Here is a 20,825-nt window from a genome sequence, read left to right on the forward strand (position 1 = left end):
ATTCAACTTGCCAGACAGTGAGTGCAGAAATAGGGACAAAGTTGTGCTTCAGCTTGAAGAAGCTTAACCTACAATTCTTTATTGCTAGAAAATGGCCATTCTGCTGATAGTTGATTCAATCAACACAACAAATGTTCTTGGCTTTATGTGGTTTACGTCAACTTAGAAAGTAGTTGAGGAACCTTCTGTCTTCTCCCTATCAGATTCCCTCTTCTCCAGACCTTTACTTCACCAACTCCCCTCTCCCAGTTTCACCCATCACCTACTACCTTGTACTTCTTCCTCCCCTCCTCTCACCTTCTTACTCTGACTTCTCACCTCTTTTTTCCAGACCTGATGAAGGGTCTCGGCCCGAAATGTCGACTATTTACTCTTTTCCATAGATGGTGCCTGGCTTGCTGGGCTCTTCCAGCATTTTGTGTGTGGTACTATTGTAAAAAGTGGTTTATAGTGTTGCCAGTGCAATGAAGTGACGGAGGTAATAGATGGAAGTGTGGAGGAGCTAACTAGAATGGTTGATCAGATTAACTGCTTGGGAACCTATCTTCTAAGCAGTTACTTTATATGGGATTCCATCCCAGATTTAATTTATTTCATTCTCTCCCTTTAAACTTACTAGGTTTTGTTTCCCATCATTTATTTAAGTTCCCCAGGTTCAGTTAAACATTTCTTATACCACAGTGTAATATCTAAAAAAAAGTGAATTAGAAGTAGATCGGGATATTAATAACATTGCTGAAGCATAAGCATCCACCATTTAAATTGAATAATAAAATAACTTGCCAAATTACTTGCTGTGACTGCATCCTAGCTCTTTGTGAGGCAGACACTGGAACACTCAGATCCCTCTGCAAATCCAGCTTCTGCAACCACTTACCATTGCACTTCTCTCTCTTTACTTTTCCTGCCAACGTGAATAATTCCACATTGTGTTGTTCTCCATTTCCTAGATCTCTGTCCATTCACTGGACCTATCTATATGCCTTTTGCATTCTCAAGTCCCCTTTCCAAATTATTTTCCGACCATATTTTCATCAATAAATTTAGCATGCATCCCTTCAGTACTTTTATCCACAATATTTTGCACTTTCATCCAAAGTACATCTCGGAGTTTTGATATTTTTTCTAAGTTCACGAGCATACCTTTTCCCTCACTTTTTTTGAGAAGTACAAAAAAATACTTATTTTGAAAAGAAGCTAATAAAATAGTTACTTATAATTAAATGCTATATTGATCAATACATTTTTGACTGATGATGGCTTGGTCATTGATGACTAACTGGGTGTATTCAAAAAAGATGATATTGAACAATTAAAACTATTTCATCACGTTGGAATGTGTTTCAGAAAAGCACCTTCTCTGAATGTCTACAGTGCTGGCAGCAGGATCTAATTTAACTGTCATGGTTGTTAACTTATGCAATATTCTTTGGCTTAATTTACTGAATAGATGCAAATAATGATGTGATTATTTTACCCAGTCAGTGCAATTTTGGATAAGCTGGTTAAGAATTTTGCAACACAATCTAAAAACTATAATTTCCTTTCAACCAGGTAATTGTTCCCGGCAGGCACAACTGCAACATAATTGCTGGATTTGCCGACCCACATTTTTTCCAGTGACTATGACTATAAAATGTGATTGGTTTCCCAGAAATCAATTTGCTATTCTACATTGCACACTATCCAATGTGCATCAAAGTTTTTTTTTAATTTTAAATTATATTAACAATGCTTTATTCTTTTTTTTCGTGAAGAAAGAGAAGTAAATATTACAAAGCAAAGAAGATCAGGAGGAGGATTCATACAGAAGACATTATTTTCTTGGCATGAGTAACTAAATTAAGCTATCAAAATGAGCCTTGCAGCAAAAAATCAGGAGGATATGATCACCTTTAGAGAAAATAAGCTACTTACCTGGTTCATTTGTCATTGCTGACCAGGTAAGGTACATAATATACAGAGAGATGATGGAGGGCTGAAGGCCAGTACACACCTGGAATTCCTACAATTGAATAAAATTCAGTGAAGACCATTATTATTTTAACTTTCAGGATATGGCAATAAGTCAAATGACATTCTTTCAAATGGTATTGATCACAATCTTTGCTACTCAATGCAGTCTTGTGCAATCTCTGAGTAAAAGTTACCAAGCAAATTAACATGTAACTGTTCTCATATTAACACCAAAGCATTTTAAGATATTGTTTTAAACTGACTCTTGAAATTCCCCATGTAATTTAAAAGCTCTGAAAATCACTTGGCATTACGAACAAATCTAAAATATAGAAGTTGAACTAAAGGAGATCTGTGACTGCAGCTCAATGCAACAGAAAATCTACTTCTCTAACTTCCGCTAATGCCCCACCTCCCCCTCGTACCCCATCCATTATTTATTTTTATACACACATTCCTTCTCTCTCTCTCCTTTTACTCCCTCTGTCCCTCTGACTATACCCCTTGCCCATCCTCTGGGTTCCCCCCCCCCACCTGTCTTTCTCCCTGGGCCTCCTGTCCCATGATCCTCTCATATCCCCTTTGCCAATCACCTGTCCAGCTCTTGGCTCCATTCCTCCCCCTCCTGTCTTCTCCTATCATTTTGGATCTCCCCCTCCCCCTCTCAAATCTCTTACTAACTCTTCCTTCAGTTAGTCCTGACGAAGGGTCTCGGCCTGAAACGTCGACTGTACCTCTTCCGAGAGATGCTGCCTGGCCTGCTGCGTTCACCAGCAACTTTGATGTGTGTTGCCTGAATTTCCAGCATCTGCAGAATTCCTGTTGTTTGAGAATCTACTTAGCTACAATTGATATGAATGACATTCCTGAGAAGTCAATAAATAAACACCTCTTTTCACCACTTCCCTGCCCATTTTCCATTTAAGTTGCTGTGAATATCTTTGTCTTCCACCCTTTTCGTCAATGTACTGATATGCAAGAGGATTCCAGGTCTTTCACATCATACTGTCTTCATTGTAGTCCCTGACTCTTTCTCTCACTCATCTTGTTATCTGTAGCTGTGCAACTGGTTGGGTACAATTATTCTACCAATCCCATAAGTGTGAGACAACTGTGTAGAAGTATACAAAATTACAAGAGGCACATATATGGTAGAAAGTCATAGAACACCACCGCACAGAACCAGGCCCTTTGGTCCATCTATTCTGTGCTAAACCATTTAAACTCCCTAATCTCATCCACCTGCTCCCAGACCATAGCTCTCCATACCCCTCCTTTCCATATAGCTATCCAAACTTCTCTTCAATTTTGAAATCAAAGTCGTATCCACCACTTCCGCTAACAGGTCATTCCACACTCTCACCACCATCTGAATGAATATGTTCCCAACATGTTCCCCTCAAACATTTCAACTTTCACCCTTAACCCATGACTTCTAGTTGTAGTTACACCCAACCTCAGTGGGAAAATCCTGTTTGCATTTACCCTAATTATACCCCCTCATAAATTCATCAAATTTCCCCTCAGTCTTCTGCACTCCAGGGAATAAAGACCTAACCTAGTTAATCTTTCCTTATAACTCAGATCCTCCATTCAGGGTCTGTTTTCCAAAGGTGGAAATATCAAATCCTAGAGCCCATTGCCGGAATACAAGCAGAGCATTTCTAACCTTTTGTCACAGGATTTCATTTCAGGTACTAATCTTTCTCTAAACATCTTCTAACATATTTCTCCTGACAAAAAAAAGTACACCAATTGAAGTTTAATCAAAGGCCATTTACAATTGAAACATAACATCTTTGCTTTGGTGTTCAAACCCCTAGCAATAAATTCTGTGAGCCTTTCCTACTTGCAGTACCTGCATGCTAGATTTCTTTGAACTATGCACTAGATTTGTTTGTGAGAGAGGCAGATTTGGGAGTCAATGTTTTTGTTGCATTTTATGTGTGGAGGGGGGGATTTGGTGGAGAGATTGATGGTTTTCTTGCCTTTTTTTTGCAGAGGGGGTGGTTTGATGTTCCTCTTTGAATGACTTCCACGTTTTTTTCTTTATTTCATGGCTCTCTGGAGAAGACGAATCTCAGAGTTGTATACTGCATACATTCTTTAATAATAAATGAACCTTTGAACCTCTTTAACACATCCAAACCATCTTAATATCCATTCTCTGTGATCCCTCACCATGTAGATAAAATGCTTCTGTTTCATTCTTTTTCTGAACAATTTCATGTTTTCCCAAATCAAACTAAAGGAGAGAGGATGTGAACAGCTATAGTCAGCAAGAAGCAATGTTTTGAAAGTGGGAGAGAAAATACACAGAAGGGAATGTACACACCTGGACAGAGGGACTGGCGTATTGGATCAAGGCACAAAGAAAGATAGGGCTGGGTCTGAGAACATTTGGTAGGTTTCTGCTCTGGATCACTCTAACAGAATGAGGGAGGACGTGGGCTGAAAGTGCTCCTATCTAGCAGGCAAATAAGCCTGAAGGTAAAAGAATGAGTTAGGAAGGTCATGAATTAGGCAAGTGGTCTTCGAGGTAAATGGATCAGACATGCCAGGCTGGGCTGACAACAAGATTGGAAGAGGTTATAGGAAGCTGAAAATTTATGGGATGCTACAAACCATCACCAGATTGGTTTCAGTCCCAACCGCTCACCCGAACGGTCTATCACTGCCAGTTATTTGTTTCATTGGTGTCAGGATATCCAATTCTTTCAGGCTGTCCTGAAAAATGAACTAAGGTGTGTGGGGTGGAAGTGAAGGTGGAGCTGTGGGCAGAGTCTGGTAAAATGGTCAATCTCTATTTACATTTAGTAAGAAGTAAGCCTTTTTACGTTTTTGGATTGTGGTATTTTCATCCTGAAAACCCTGAAAGGCTCTGAGGGTAGACTTGACCAATAACAGCATTACCCAAACCTATTCCAACTTTAAGATTTAATGATCAGGTCTGCCACTTTAGACCAGGGCAGATAAAAGTGCGCTAAGTGAAGGCAAATGAGCAGCCATGATGATGAATACTGCATTCATTTTAGTCCATATAGAAGGAATTATCAGAGAAAAAAAAATCACACACACAGGATACGATTTTAATAGTTTCCATTAAAAGTTTTGTAATATTTAATATTAGATTGCAAACTTACTTCAATGAGTGTATCTGTAAAATGCTGTCCGAGGAAGTGGTGGCGACTGATGTAATAACAGCATTTAGGAGACAGCTAGGCAGGCACATGAATAGTTAAGATAGAGAAGCTCATGTCCCTAATACGGGCAAGGGGATAGTTACGATGCTCAGGGTGAAGATAATGGGCCAAAGAGCCAAAAGTTGTAGAGCTCTAGAACTCTGAGTTAATTTTTTCACCTTATTGGATCTTATATGATTCTAACATGCCTGCATATCAGAATTTGCATGGACCAGAGGAGTGGGGCAAGATGAGCGATGATGCTTCTAGGATAAAGAGCATAGACCTATGTACCCTACTTTTGGTTGCTCAGTGGCTGCGTCCCTGCCAAAGAATTCCATCAGTTGATAAAGCTGCCAGGCTAACTATAGAAAGCAGAGAATGAAATACACATGCAATCCATAGTGCATTGCACCACAGTGGCTTTATCAAGCCTTTTCACTTTGTGACTGGGCAAGGTGATGCAAGTGCAGGCAGCCTCAGTAACCTCCCTGATGCACCAGCATCAAAAAAGTGTCTGCAGCATAATTGAAAGTTCAAAGTTTGTAAGAAAGTTATGATCAAATTATGTATATTTCACCAGATATTAACTTGAGATTTTTTTTGCAGATAAATAAAGAAATAGAACTTAAGAAAAAGCTAGACATAAACAAAGGCTGACAAACAACCAATGTGCAAAAGAAAACAACATGTGCAAATAATTTTTTTAAAATTTGGAGAACATAAATTGTACAGCCCTTGAATGTGAGTCTGTAAGTTGTGGAAGCAATTCAGAGTTGAAGCAAGTAAAGTTGTTCGCTTTGGTACAGGGTAATAACTGTTCCTGAACCTGGTGTGTGGGAACTAAGGCTCCTGCACCCCCTGCCTGATGGTAGAAATAAGAAGAAAGCATGGCCTGGATGGTGGGGGTCTTTGATGATGGATGCGGTTTTCATGTGGCAGCGCTTCGTATAAATGTGGTCAAAGCTGCGGAGGACTTCGCCTCCGGTGGACTGGGCTACACCCACCACTTTCGGTAGACCTCTGCAAATATTCCTGCTTTAAAACAGCAACGTTAAATTTCAAATCAATATCGTTTCACATGGAATCATTCAAGTGGTTTTATTATGTTATTCTCTGTTTATCATAAAACTGGATTTTCTCTGAAATAAAGACACCGTTTTGTGACTTCTGACGAAGGGTCTCGGCCTGAAACGTCGACTGTGCCTCTTCCTAGAGATGCTGCCTGGCCTGCTGCGTTCACCAGCAACTTTGAAGTGTGTTGCTTGAATTTCCAGCATCTGCAGAATTCCTGTTGTTTTTGTGATTTCTACCTTGTGCACCATAAGGCCTTACAAACAGTTATTAAGTAAATCGGCAGTTATCTATTTTTGTTGGCAACCTTCAAGAGAGAAAGTCACTCAGGAGACCTCATCTGAATTCCTTTGGTGTTATAGATTACTTACTTATTGATTGATTGATTGAGATACAGTACAGAATAGGCCCTTCCAGCTCCTCGAGTTGCGCCACCCAGCAACTCCCCGAATTAACCCCAGCCTAATCACAAGACAACTTACAATGACGAATTACGTCCAATATGTCTTTGGACTACAGGAGGAAACTGGAACAACAGAGAAAACCCATGTAATCCTCGGAGAGGATGTACAGACACCTAACTGACGAGGCTGGAATTGAACTCTGAACTTCGACGCACTGAGGTGCTATAATGCCATGCTAAGTGCTAAGCTATACCATGGCGCCCATCCTTTTTATCTACCCAAACAGGGCAACGTTACTTTAAATTAACAGATAAAGAAAATGTCTCTCATAGTGCAACACTCCCATGCTGAAGTTTCATCCTTGACTTACACATGCATTCCTGGATTAGGAAATGGATCAAAAACTATCGCACCAAGCAAAGTGTAACCTATTCATCCTTCGTTGCTCATGAGGAATGCAACTTAGCAGCGGGTGATGTTTCAAAATTTGGTTGCATTATGTAACATGAACAGTAGGCAACAACTTTGCACCCCAACAACAATTAAATACTAAATAAGAAGAGAAGATCTGTTTAAGCTGCATGATGAGTGTCTCATTATTGTATTTGCCCATCTGTTGATGCAATTTGTCCTTTTTATTTCTTTCACTACTGGAAGCTAGCCACCCTTTCTGTTTTAGAAAAAAAATAACACTTAATGATGGAAATTAAAATCAGGGAACTGGAAGAAAGGCATTAAGTATAAAAAGAACACACACAAAATGTTGGAAGAATTCAGCAAGTCAAGCAGTGTCAATGGAGAATAATAAATAGTTGACTTCCTTCATCAGGATGAATAATTCCTGATCCTTAGCTTGAAATGTTGACTCTCAACCCTATTCTCTTGCCTTCTCCCCATAACCTTTGACACGCTGACAAACCAAGAACCTAGCAACCTCTGTTTTAAATATACTCAATGACTTGGCCTCCACAGCTGTCCATTGGAATGAATTCCACAGATCACCACCCTCCAGCAAAATAATTTTTTTCCTCTTCTGTTCTAAAAAGATATCCTTCTGTTCTGAGGCTGTGCCCTCTGTTCTTCAACTCCCCCTTTACAGGAAACATCTTCTCCACAACCACTCTATTTACACCTTTCAATATTGGATATATTCCAGTGAGATTCCCCCTCATTCTTCTAAACTCCAGCGAGTACAGTCCCAGTGCCATCAAACCTCATGTGAATGATTTCATTTCTGGAATCAATCTCGTGCACCTCTTCTGGACACTCTCCAATACCAGCAAACCTTTTCTTAGATAAGGGGCCCAAAACTGCTCAAAATACTCCAAGTGCCATCTGACCAATGCTTTATAAAGCCCAGGCATTACATCCTAGCTTTTGTATTCTAGTCCACACAAACGAATTGCATTTGCCTTCCTTACCACCGACTTAACCTGCAAGTTAACCTTTTGGGAATCCTGCACACGGAGTCCCAAGTCCCTCTTCACCTGCTTGAGCATGGGGGGGTGGGGGAGCGGGGAGAGAGACAGCTTTGAGTTTCTAATGCTTTTCTGTTGTTCATTCTTTGGAGTTCTCTTCTCTTTTTTTGTGGATGTCTGTGAAGAGTAAGAATGTTAGGTTGTATACTCTATACATTCTCTGATATTAAAATTGGAATCTCTGAATTTTGAGTTTTCTCCTCATCTAGAAAATAGTCCATGGTTTATTCCTTCTACCAAACTGCTTCACCATGCATTTCCTTACATAGAAATATAGAAACATAGAAAACCTACAGCACAATACAGGCACTTCGGCCCACAAAGCTTTGCCGAAACTGTCCTTACCTTAGAAATTACCTAGGGTTACCCATAGCCCTCTATTTTTCTAAGCTCCATGTACCTGTCCAGGAGTCTCTTAAAAGACCCTATCATATCCACCTCCACCATTGTCACTGGCAGCCCATTCCACGCACTCACCACTCTCTGGGTAAAAAACTTACCTGTGACATCTCCTCTGTACCTACTTCCAAGCACCTTAAAACTGTGCCCTCTCGTGCTAGCCATTTTAACCCTGGGAAAAAGCCTCTGACTATCCACAGGATCAATGCCTCTCATCATCTTATACACCTCTATCAGGTCACCTCTCATCCTCTGTCGCTCCAAAGCAAAAAGGCCGAGTTCACTCAACCTGTTCTCATAAGGCATGCTCCTCAATCCAGGCAACATCCTTGTAAATTTCCTCTGCACTCCTTTCTAAGGCTTCCACATCCTACACTATACTCCATCTGCTACTTCTTTGTCCATTCTCCCAATCTGACTAAGTCCTTCTGCAGACACTCTGCTTCCTCAACACCACCTGCCCCTCCATCTATCATCGTATCGCCCACAAACTTGGCCAGAAAGCCATCAATTCCTCCATATAGCATAAAAAGCAGTCCCAACATTGACCCCTGTGGCACACCACTAGACACTGGCAGCCAACCATAAAAGACTCCCTTTATTACCACTCTGCGTCTTGACAGTCAGCCAATCTTCTATCCATTCTAGCAACTTTCCTGTAAAACCATCGGGTCTCATTGTGTTAAACAGCCTCATTTGTAACACCTTGTCAAACACTTTCTGAAAATCCAAATAAGCAACACACACTGAATCCCCTTTGTCTATCCTGCCTGTTATTTCCTCAAAGAGTTCCAACAGATTTGTCAGGCAAGATTTTCCTTCGAGGGGATGGCTTTGACACATTTAATGACTCCAACATCTTTTCAACCACTGAAGTCAGATTAGCTGTCCTATAATTTCCTTTCTTCTATCTCCTTTCCTTCTTAGAGAGTGGAGTGCCATTTGCAATTTCCAGTCCTCCAGAACCATTCCAGAATATATTGATTCTTGAAAGATCTTTACAAATGCCTCCACAACCTCTTCAGTTACCTTCTTCAGAACCCTGGGATGTTAAATCCGGTCCCTCTGGTCCAGGTGACCTATCACCTTGGCAACTTCTAGAAACACCTTTTCCTTAGTAATAGCAATGACACTCACTGCCGCTCTGACACTCACATTTTTTTTAGCATTCTGCTTATGTCTTCCACAGTGAAGACAGATGCAAAATACTTATTAAGTTTGCCTGCTATTTATTTGTCCTCCATTATTACCTCTCTAGCCTCGTTTTCCAGTACTCCAATATCCACTCTTGTCTCTCTTTTACTCTTTAAAATATCTGAAAAAGAAACATTTTGTACCCTCTTTTATATTATTGGCTAGCTTGCCTTCATTTTTTTTTCTCTTTTTATGGCTTTATTTGCCTTCAGTTGGCTTCTAAAAGCTTTCCAATCCTCCATTTCTGCACTAATTTTTGCTATATCATATGCCCTCTCTTTTGCCTCTCTTTGACATCTTTTGTCAACCACAGTTGCCTCATCCACCTTTTAGAATAATTCTACATCTTTGGGATGCATCTATCCTACTCCTTCGAGTTGTTCCAGAAACTGCAGTCATTGCTATTCTGCCGTCATCCCTGCCAGTATCACCTTCCAATCAACTTTGGCCAGCTTCTCTTCATGTTTCTGTAATTTCCTTTACTGCTCTATAATACAGATATGTTCAATTTTAGCTTCCCCTTCTCAAACTTCAGGGTGAATTCTATATATTGTGATTACTGTCTCCGAAGGGCTCATTTACCTTGAGCTCCCTAATCAAATCTGCGTCATTACCTAACACTCAATCCAGAAACGCCACTCCCTTGGTGGGCTCAACCACCAACTGTTCTAAAAAGCCATCTCGTAGGCATTCTATAAATTTCCTTCCTTGGGATCCAGCATCAACCTGATTTTCCCATTCTGCCTGCAAATTTGAATATCCCATGTCTATTACAACATTATACCCTTATTACATGCATTTTTTTAATCTCCCATTGTAATTTGTAGTCTACACCTTGGCTACTGTTCAGATGTCTGTATACAACTCCCATCAGGGTCTTTTTACCTTTGCAGTTTCTTGACTAACTACAAGTTTACATCTTCTGATCCTGTGTCATCTCTTTCCAAGGACTGATTTCATTTGTTACCAACAAAGCCACCCACCACTCTGCCTACAACCTGTCCTTTCAATACAATGCATATCCTTGGATGTTGAGCTCCCAACTATGATCTTCTTTCAAGCAAGAGTCAGCGATGCCCACAACATCATACTGCCAATCTCTAACCGCACTGCAAGACCATTTATCTTATTCTGTATGCTGTGTGCAAGCAAATATAACACCTTCAGTCCTGTATTCATCACCCTTTTCAATTTTGGCCCATATTACACTTTAACGCATCCCACTGACTGTAAATTTGCCCTATCTTTCCTCTCAGTCTCACTACACACTGCAACTAGTTGTACTGTAAACCAACTGCCTCATTCTCAGCTCTATCACTCTGGTTCCAACCCATCTGCCAAATTAGTTCAACAGCCTAGCAAACAAGGATCTTGATCCCCCTCGAGTCATGTGTACCCAGTCCTTTTTGTACAGGTCGTACCTTCCCCAGAAGAGATCAGAGTGATTCAGAAACCTGAACCCCTGCCCCCTTTACCAATTCTTCAGCCATGCACTCATCTGCCAAATCATCCCATTCTTACTCTCAGAGGCATATTTTTAAAATTATGTCTGTGCATAAGTTTTCATAAATCCTATTGTATTTCTTTCCTTCTTGTAAATGCCTGCAAGGTAGTAAATGGTAACAAATATGTAATTTGATAATAAATTTACTTTGAAACTTTAAACATGTTCAGGTGCACAAGCAGTAATCTAACGTGAAGAGTTTCTACCACCAAGATCCAGTCTGTGGCCACGTAAGTATAGCAGGAAAGCAAACTACCTTAAAACAGGTGTCATTTGCTCCCCTTAAATACCATGACACATCACTTCATAAGATCAGCCATTCAGTGTTGTGTTCTGTGAATAACGACTTCTGTCTTTTGGACTCTGGACAGAGGCTGAAGAACATGAAGTGTTAAGTCTTTCACTTCCAAAGACTTTGTGTTGCCACAGTGCTCACAGATATGAGTGTAGAGTTCAGTTTAATCCACTCCACTGAAGAAACAATCGAGGAAGCCCCGGTTCCTGAAACAAGCAAGATCAAGGCAATCTACAAAATGGAGCACGGGCCATCACAATCCAGAGGTTCAGGATAAAGATGGCCACCATAACAGCAGGCAGAACTGTCCAGATATGTCTGCAGAAGATCCCAGAACCGTTTCAGCAGTGGCTTTGGCAAACAACTTAAGGACTCACTGCTTCTTGTAGATTTGTGATAGAAATACGGTTCCAGAAACATTCTTGAAGGGTGGGTTCTGCAGATGACTTCACCCTCAAAGCTGCCATGCACAACTGCCCTCCCTCGACATCTGATCTGCAGATCCAGATTGTGCAGTGTTCCGGCGATCTGAGGCAATATGTGGAAATTACAATAGTCCTCACTCGGCACCGCTGTGGTCAATGGTGCCAGCCTTCTATAGCAGCAAGTGGGCTTCTTAATATTCTCAGGAGACAGCAGGGTGAGTGTCAGATTTGTTTGTGGCCTGGCCCTATAGAAAACTTCACTTTGGGGTAATGAGCACTTCGCATGCCTGTGTAACAGGCCAATGCTTCAAGTGGTGGAAAAATCCCGTATTTTCTTGAAATACTCTGTGCACATTGTGGGTGTGCCGAACTTGACAGGAAGTTGCTGCTTACATCGCCTGAACTTCCAATTATTGTGCTTTCACAATTTATTCTAACATCAATTTTCTGTTGCACAGCCGAAGAAAGGGTTTCCAACCCAATCCAAGCTGCAGCCTGATACTTTAACTAAAATCTATATGGTTCTCCCATCTGTTGCTATAGAAGCTATCTATGAGAAAACATATCAAATTTTATTATAAAGGTTTTCAAGATATTTTCCTTTTTGCTGGAAATTAATTGAAGGAGCCATAATCTTATTTCATTTTTTTTTCTACAGAAAGCATAGTATTATTTTTATTCCATCAGGTAAGACTGGGAAGGCAGCATTTATTACTCACCCCTAGTTGCCTTGAAGGTATAAACTGCCAACCATAATGTCTGCGATAGGACTGACATGCAAGTGAGACAGCACAGCACAGGGAAAGGATAGTCCCTACCCTGAAGGCACCAGTGAATTAGATGTTTTAATGAATAAAGATGGCACTTCTCAACCAGAATTTTTACCAACTGTTTTGAAACATCAATCATATTACTTAGTGAAGCTGGAAATGATCCCATGAACCTCTCTCATTTCATTGGCAAGGTACCATAATCAACAGGATATCAAACAAATCCTGCTGAAAATACTGTCCTCATAATCACTAGTTTCCTTATGTGCAGATAAGAAATCAGCTACTAAGGAGCAACAACTTAGTTTTAATTTATAAATTATTCTCTCATCTTTATATCTATTAATCATCATAACAATTCTCAAACAAAGAAAAATCTTAAATGAATCCATTTAAAATATGCAATCTTTTCAGAAATAAAGCATGTATTAATTACCGATGTCCTGTATTCATTTTAAAATACAGACTTGTAAAAAGACATCATGAGATCAAGATACATAATGTGCTTACCTGAATCTTTGGATGAACTGATATTAAAGAAGCTACAACACAGATAAGTGTGTTGAAGCTAATAACAAATTTATTTTCAATACAATCATCTACTGCAGTGTAGAATACATAGCAGAGGACTGCAGTGGTTAACGACAAAACGTAGTTAAGACAGGTAACTGATAGAAGTGCTGAAAAGACAGAACACAGAATAATGTGATTAAAATGTTATGATGACAACACCAATAATTTCAGAACAAAGTCTTTAAATCACAGATTATTATGCAGAAGAAATAAATGCCACTTTGTACTATTCATTAGAAAGGATGACAAAGCACAAACTAAAAATGCACTTTAATAAAGTGCTGAAATACTGCCCAATCTTGAAGACCTTGTCTGATAATTGTATGTTTTATCCTGCTGCCTAGCTCCTCTCAGCTATCCCCGAAACTAATTGGGTTTTCCTGACACATAAGCATTTTTCTTTCCTTCTTATTCTCAATTTTCTGACTGAATCCATTCACTTGTGCAGAGATGTTTGACTTCCAAGTGTGTGCCCTGCAAAGCAGGGCTTTAGCTGATCCATTTCAGTTTGAACTGTTTTGCTTTGTATGGGCTGGTGTTTAAATCATTTAACACATAAAGCTCAATTTCAACAGCAAACACAACCAGCTCCACGTGGGGAGAGGGCTAATCTGGCAGCAGGGCTGCCCAACTTTGGTTCCAAGCAATCAGCTAGATGACCACCAAATCTAAAGATATTATTGTAATATAAGGTACATTATTGAGGCTTCCATTTTTCCAGTTGCATTTTCTCAGTTGGACCTTTGAGCTTAAGAGTGCAGTTTGCTTATATTGCCCATTCTTCGAGTTACCTCCATCTAAACATTCCCTAAAAAGGAGGCAAAGATCAGGCCATAAAGCTTTAGCCAGTAATAAAACAAAGTATTGCAGTGTCTGAAATTTCCATGAAGACACTAAGTAAATAGAAATTCATCTTTTGTTCTGTGATATTGCGCAGTAAAGAAAAATTGGGGCTCACGAGTCAAAAGCAGCAAGAGTTCTCAGATTCAGATGTTGAAAATGTTGTGTGGTGACATCTAGTGGTGATACATATTAAAACAACCTGTAAAAATACAACACACACAAAATGCTGGAGGAACTCAGCAGGCTAGGCGGCATCCAGGGAAAAGAGTACAGTCAACATACATCAAAGTTGCTGGTGAATGCAGCAGGCCAAGCAGCATCTATAGGAAGAGGCGCAGTCGACGTTTCAGGCCGAGACCCTTCGTCAGGACTAACTGAAGGAAGAGTGAGTAAGGGATTTGAAAGCTGGAGGGGGAGGGGGAGATGCAAAATGATAGGAGAAGACAGGAGGGGGAGGGATAGAGCCGAGAGCTGGACAGGTGATAGGCAAAAGGGGATACGAGAGGATCATGGGACAGGAGGTCTTCTCCTATCATTTTGCATCTCCTCCTCCAGCTTTCAAATCCCTTACTCACTCTTCCTTCAGTTAGTCCTGACGAAGGGTCTCGGCCTGAAACGTCGACTGCACCTCTTCCTATAGATGCTGCTTGGCCTGCTGCGTTCACCAGCAACTTTGACGTATGTTGCTTGAATTTCCAGCATCTGCAGTATTCCTGTTGTTTGTGTTAAAAGAGTACAGTCGATGTTTCGGGCGGAAAACCTTTTCTGTAATCTTTTCCTGGATGCTGCCTGTCCTGCTGAGTTCCTCCAGCATTTTGTGTGTGTGTGTGTGTGTGTGTGTGTGTGTGTGTTGCTCAGATTTCCAGCATCTGCAGATTTTCTCTTGTCTGTAAAAGCACAAGTTTAGAAATGACAAACACAAGAGATTCTGCAGATGCTGGAAGTGATGCAGCCAGTGTGAATTCTCTCCATGGTACATCTGTATAAATTTGAGTCTCCTCAAGCTCCTCATGAAACATAGCTGCTGTCATACCTTCTTTGTAGCTGCATTGATATGCTGGGTCCAGGTTAGATACTTACGAGATATTGAACCCCAGGAATTTGAAATTGCTCACTCTTTTCACTTCTGATCCCTCAATGAGGACTGGTGTGTGTTCCCTCACCTTTTCTGAAGTCCACAATTGCTGGAATGAAGTGCCAGAAAGTCCTATTCCGTGCTGCATTGCTCAATAACACCTGGTGGAAATCCACACAGTCATGGGGAGAACATATAAACTCCTTACAGACAGCACCAGAATTGAACTCTGAGCTCTGGGACAGCCCAAGTGCTCTATTGCTCACCTTTGACGGGGAGATGTTCTGAGGCTAGATGCAGAGCAAAAAGCTGTAGTGCTTATGCGAGGGAATGTGCCCAAAAACCTCCACCAGTTTAGAGTCAGTGCAGGAAAAGTAACTTCATTCATTTGATTTAAGAACATAAGCAGTTGAGTTTTAGGTTCAATTAACCTTTGCAATTATATGTGTTTCATTAAATAAATTCTTATTGTTTAAGTGCAATGGATATATTGTGTACTATAGTGTTTGTAGAATGTTCAAAAATCATTTTAAAATGTTCATCTTTTTAATTTACTGAAGTTGAATATTGTTTTAAATTAACTTATTAGTTTTTATTAATATTTTATACTAGTTAACTATTTAAATAAATTTCAACTCTTTATATCACAGTCTCTGAAAAGTACTTAGGGTCAGAAAGCCATCAGGGCAACACAAGGAGAGGGCTTGGTAAATGACGCCATTCACTCTGCCTGGCCAAAGGGCTGCAGCAACGAGGTTATCAGGATTTTATATAGGTGTCACAAACAAGAGAAAATCTGCGGATGGTGGAAGTCAAAGTAATACACATAAAACGCTGGAGGGACTCAGCAGGCTAGGCAGCATCTGTGAAAAAGAATGAACAGTCAATGTTTTGAGCCAAAGCCCTTCAACAGGACATTTTGTATTTAACATCTATGTGGCAGCAGAAGTTAGTGCTATCACAGGCATTGTGTGAAAGGTGAATGTGAGACACAGTTCAAGCCAAGAGCAATCTTGCCCAATATTTGAACTTTGCACTATTAGAAGAAGGGACAGAGATCCAGTGACTGTAAATTCTAAATTAGAACAATACTGGTTACTTTTTGGCAATATTAATTGGAATACAAAATGAGTTTCTTTTCCAGATTATCCCCATGATTACTCTGGTTATCCTAGCACAGACAGCACCTTTCCCTACCCACCCTGAAGCTTAACAAGCTTATTTTATCTCTTTTCTAGTTCTGACTAAGGTTCATCCACCTGAAATGTTAAGCTCTGTTTATCTTCCCATGGATATCACCAGGCCTTCAGTGTGCTCCCGACATTTTCTATTTTAGTTTCCGACTTACAGCATCTGCAATTTTTTACTTTTATTTTCGTGGACTCAGTTTTCTGTGGCCTGAGATTCCAGCACACAAACATCAAAGCTTCAGTTGTGCTGTTTATTATTATTAAATATTGTCACTTAAATGATAAGTGAAAAAGTGAACTCTTTCAAAGCAGTAGGAAAATGTACAAATAAAGGCTGAGTTATGCGTGAGTGTAATTATGAAGAGTAGCTAAATGAGCAACTGAATATTGAAAAGCCTAGATCGGGGGGCTCACAACCATTTTTATGCCATGGACCAATAGATACCATTAAACAAGGGGTATTTGGACCCCAGGTAGGGAACCACTGGCCTAGATAGAGTGGAGGTGGAAAAGATGTTTCCTATAGTGAGGGAGGCCATGACCAGAGAGCACAGGCTCAGAATAGAAGGACGTCCTTCAGAACAGAGATGAGGAGGAACTTTTTTAGCCAGAAGGTGGTGAATCTGTGGAATTCTTTCCCACAGACGGTTGTGGAGGCCACGTCATTGGGTATATTTAAAGCAGAGGTTGATAGGTTCTTAATTAGTAAGGGCATCAAAGGTTATGGGAAGAAAGCACGAGAATGGGGTTGAGAGGGATAATAAACAAGTCATGATGGATTGGCGGAGCATACTTAATGGGCCAAATGGCCCAATTCTGCTCCTTTGGAACTACCACAATATTACAGTATTAGTTATTAGTAAATACAAGAGATACTGTAGCTATACTTTATTAGGAGTTTGAAGCAATTTGGCATGTCAACAAATACACTCAAAAACTTCTATAGTTGTACTGTGGAGAGCATCCTGACAGGCTGCATCACTGTCTGGTACAGAGGGGGCTACTGCACAGGACCGAAAGAAGCTGCAGGAGATTGTAAATCTAGTCAGCTCCATCTTGGGCACTAGCCTACAAAGTACCCAGGACATCTTTAGGGAGCGGTGTCTCAGAAAGGCAGCGTTCATTATTAAGGACCTCCAGCTCCCAGGGCATGCCCTTTTCTCACTGTTACCATCAGGTAGGAGGTACAGAAGCCTGAAGGCACACACTCAGAGATTCAGGAACAGCTTCTTTCCCTCTGCCATCCGATTCCTAAATGGACATTGAAGCTTTGGACACAAGTTCACTTTTTTTTTAATATAAAGTACTTCTGTTTTTGCATATTTTTTAATAATCTATTCAATATATGTAATTAATTTACTTGTTTATTTATTATGTTTTATTTTTTCTCTCTCTCTGCTATATTCTATATTGCATTGAGCTGCTGCTGCTAAGTTAACAAATTTCATGTCACATGCCGGTGATAATGAACCTGATTCTGATTCTGATTCTGTGATGCTTTAAATCCAGAGTAACACACACAAAATGCTGGAGGAACTCGGCAGGTCAGGAAGCATGGACGGGAATGAATAAGTAGATGGTGTTTTGGGCCGAGACCATTCTTCAGGACTGGGTAGGAAGGGGGAAGATGTGCAGAGGTGAAGGAGGGCTAGCTAGAAGGTGACAGGTGAAGCCAGGTGAGTGGATAGTTAAGAGTGAGAAGAAGACAATGCAATGAGGAACTGACTGACCTTCCAAGGGTCAGAGACTATTCCAGTCATTTGAAGTGCAAATAATTCCTGAGTTTCACAAAAAAGGCTAGTGTAGTATTTTATCAATGCATTCAGAAAATCCAGATACATTATACCCACACCTTCCACTTGGGGATCTTTGAGACTTGGGTTCTTGGAGCTTGGCTGCAGGATCTTCGAGGCTTGGGTTCTTGGAGCTTGGCTGCGGGGTCTTCGAGGCTTGGGTTCTTGGAGCTTGGCTGCGGGATCTTCGAGGCTTGGGTTCTTGGAGCTTGGCTGCGGGATCTTCAAGGCTTGGGTTCTTGGAGCTTGGCTGCGGGATCTTCGTCTTGAAATGCAGAGATTGATAACTCGGAGGCTGGAGCTGAGAAACCGACTGGGAACTGAACATCAACATAGAACCTGGACTTATACTTAGACAAGCCAGGACTCAACATTTCCACACCAAGGTAGGACAGGTTCACCTGTTGGGTAACAGCAGAACAGCCAGACTTACCCAACAGAGGCAAAGACAAGACATGTTCCCCCACAGGGCAACAACAAAACAGCCTGACTTACCCCACAGAGGCAAGGACAAGAAGAGACAAACAGCAAAGAACGACAGACAATTTCATCTCTGCTTGAGGGTTGCTCCAAGTCACAGTTACAGCCAGCAACCTCCACTGGCTACAGAAACAGCCAGATCCCTACCTAGCTCAGAGTGGTTGACGGCCACTCAGCTGGCCCAGGAAACAGCCAAATCCATACTGCAAAGACTACTCTAATGAGTGGCAACAAGGCTCCATGAAGCAGTGGTCCTCCAACCAGGCCTAGAGATCACAAATGGTTTCACTAGCCTTCCATCAGCAGGTTGCTCCAAGGAGGACTGACAAGACAAACCAGCAGCCCACACTCAACCCAAAGGCTATATATATTCCAAGCCCAAAGATGGGAATCAGGTGCCTATGATTAACTCAACCAAAGGAGGGACAGCTGTAAGACCCGGAGTCCTGAATCCACCGACCGGACCGTGAACCGGAATGCGGACTTCATGGACCGGACCATGACACCTCTGCCTTAAATACACCCACTGACCTGGCCTCCACAGCTGTATGTAGCAACAAATTCACCACCTCTGGCTAAATAAATTCCTCCTCATATCTATTCTAAATGCACATCTCTCTATTCTAAGTCTTTGCCCTCTGGTCCTATACTCCCCCATTCTCGGAAACATCCTCTCCACATCCACTTTATCTAGGCCTTTCAATATTCAATAGGCTTCAATGAGCTTCCCCCCTCATTCTTCTAAATTCCAGCGAGTACAGGGCTACAGCCATTAAACACTCCTCATACAATAAACCTTTCATTCCCAGGATTGTACTCACGAACCTCCTCTGAACCCTCTACAAAGTCTGCACATCTTTCCTTACAACACACATCAAAGTTGCTGGTGTACGCAGCAGGCCAGGCAGCATCTCTAGGAAGAGGTACAGTCGCCGTTTCAGGCCGAGACCCTTCGTCAGGACTAACTGAAGAAAGAGGAATCTCTTACTAGCTCTTTCTTCAGTTAGTCCTGACGAAGGGTCTCGGCCTGAAACGGCGACTGTACCTCTTCCTAGAGATGCTGCCTGGCCTGCTGCGTTCACCAGCAACTTTGATGTGTGTTGCTTGAATTCCCAGCATCTGCAGAATTCCTCGTGTTTACATCTTTCCTTAGCTAAGGGGCCCAAAAGTGTTCATAATGTTACAATTGCTTGCAAAGCCTCAGCCTCGCATCCTTGCTTTTGTACTCCACTCTTCTTGAAAGGGTAGCTTCATCACCAACTCAACCTGCAAGTTAACCATTAAGGAATCCTGCACGGCGACTCCCCAGACCTTTTGTACCTCAGACTCAGATTTTTGAATTTTCAGCCCATTTCGAAACTAGTCTACACTTTTGTTCCTTGTACTAAAGTCCATGACCATACACTTCCCGACACTGTATTCCATCTGCCACTTCTTTGCCCATTCTCCTAAGCTGCCTAAGTCCTTCTGTTTCCTCAACACTACCTACCCCTCTAATGTTCTGTAAAAAAAAAGCAATTAGCACTAAAGTTTTAACTCTCTCTACTGATGGCTCCTGCTTAATTCAGGGCAGCTTCACTTTGACCTTTGAGTAGATATCCCTCCAGCTTTCTCCTGGAGATGGACATAGGGTCCAATCAAATAAAGAGACTGAGGAGCAGTCAAACAATGAGGCATTTGTGTCTATAAATGTGTCTTGTTTCAGGCGACAGTGCTTATTCCGAGCATAGTTTTTTTGAAATATTTGCACAAGGCTTTAAGACTCAGAGAGCAAGTGCTTCAGTTTTTCTTCAGCAGCAAAAGCAGATAGAAGAGAAGAAATGTCTTCGAGTTCTGCTTGCTTTATCCCTGAGACTGCAGCAGTCCAGAATTCAGTTTTACCAGGCTAACAATGCCCCAGTTGTAATAAAGAATGCAAAAATGTGAACTTTACTCTCCTGATACGTATCTTTCCTCCCACAGCATCTATTCAATGTTTCTGTTGTGTCTTGCGCTTCAGAGCACAGCTTTCCTGAAAGACAGTTTCCCACCTGCAAGGAGCGGAGCAGGTCATTCTGATCCTGCCTCCCTGTTTTTCGGAATAGAAGCATATCCCTTTAGAACAGAGATGAGGAGGAATATCTTTAGCCAAAGGGTGGAATTCATTGTCATTGATGGCCAAGTCATTGGCATATTTAAAGTGGAGGTTGA

The 20,825-nt window shown here is 41.2% G+C and overlaps 1 protein-coding gene across 1 annotated transcript in view; it reads right to left on the reverse strand.

Annotated features, from left to right (window-relative positions):
* Window positions 1-20,825, reverse strand: part of LOC134343386 (serine incorporator 1-like) — a 92,828-nt gene that overhangs the window by 10,167 nt on the left and 61,836 nt on the right. Inside the window, exons 6-7 of the mRNA XM_063042092.1 lie at window positions 13,192-13,361; window positions 1,918-2,005 (exon numbers count right to left, since the gene is read on the reverse strand). Coding sequence (XP_062898162.1) covers window positions 1,918-2,005; window positions 13,192-13,361 — 258 coding nt within the window. The remainder of the gene's footprint in view (window positions 1-1,917; window positions 2,006-13,191; window positions 13,362-20,825) is intronic.

This window comes from Mobula hypostoma, chromosome 1 (assembly GCF_963921235.1).
Source record: "Mobula hypostoma chromosome 1, sMobHyp1.1, whole genome shotgun sequence".
In the NCBI taxonomy this organism is placed as follows: domain Eukaryota; kingdom Metazoa; phylum Chordata; class Chondrichthyes; order Myliobatiformes; family Myliobatidae; genus Mobula; species Mobula hypostoma.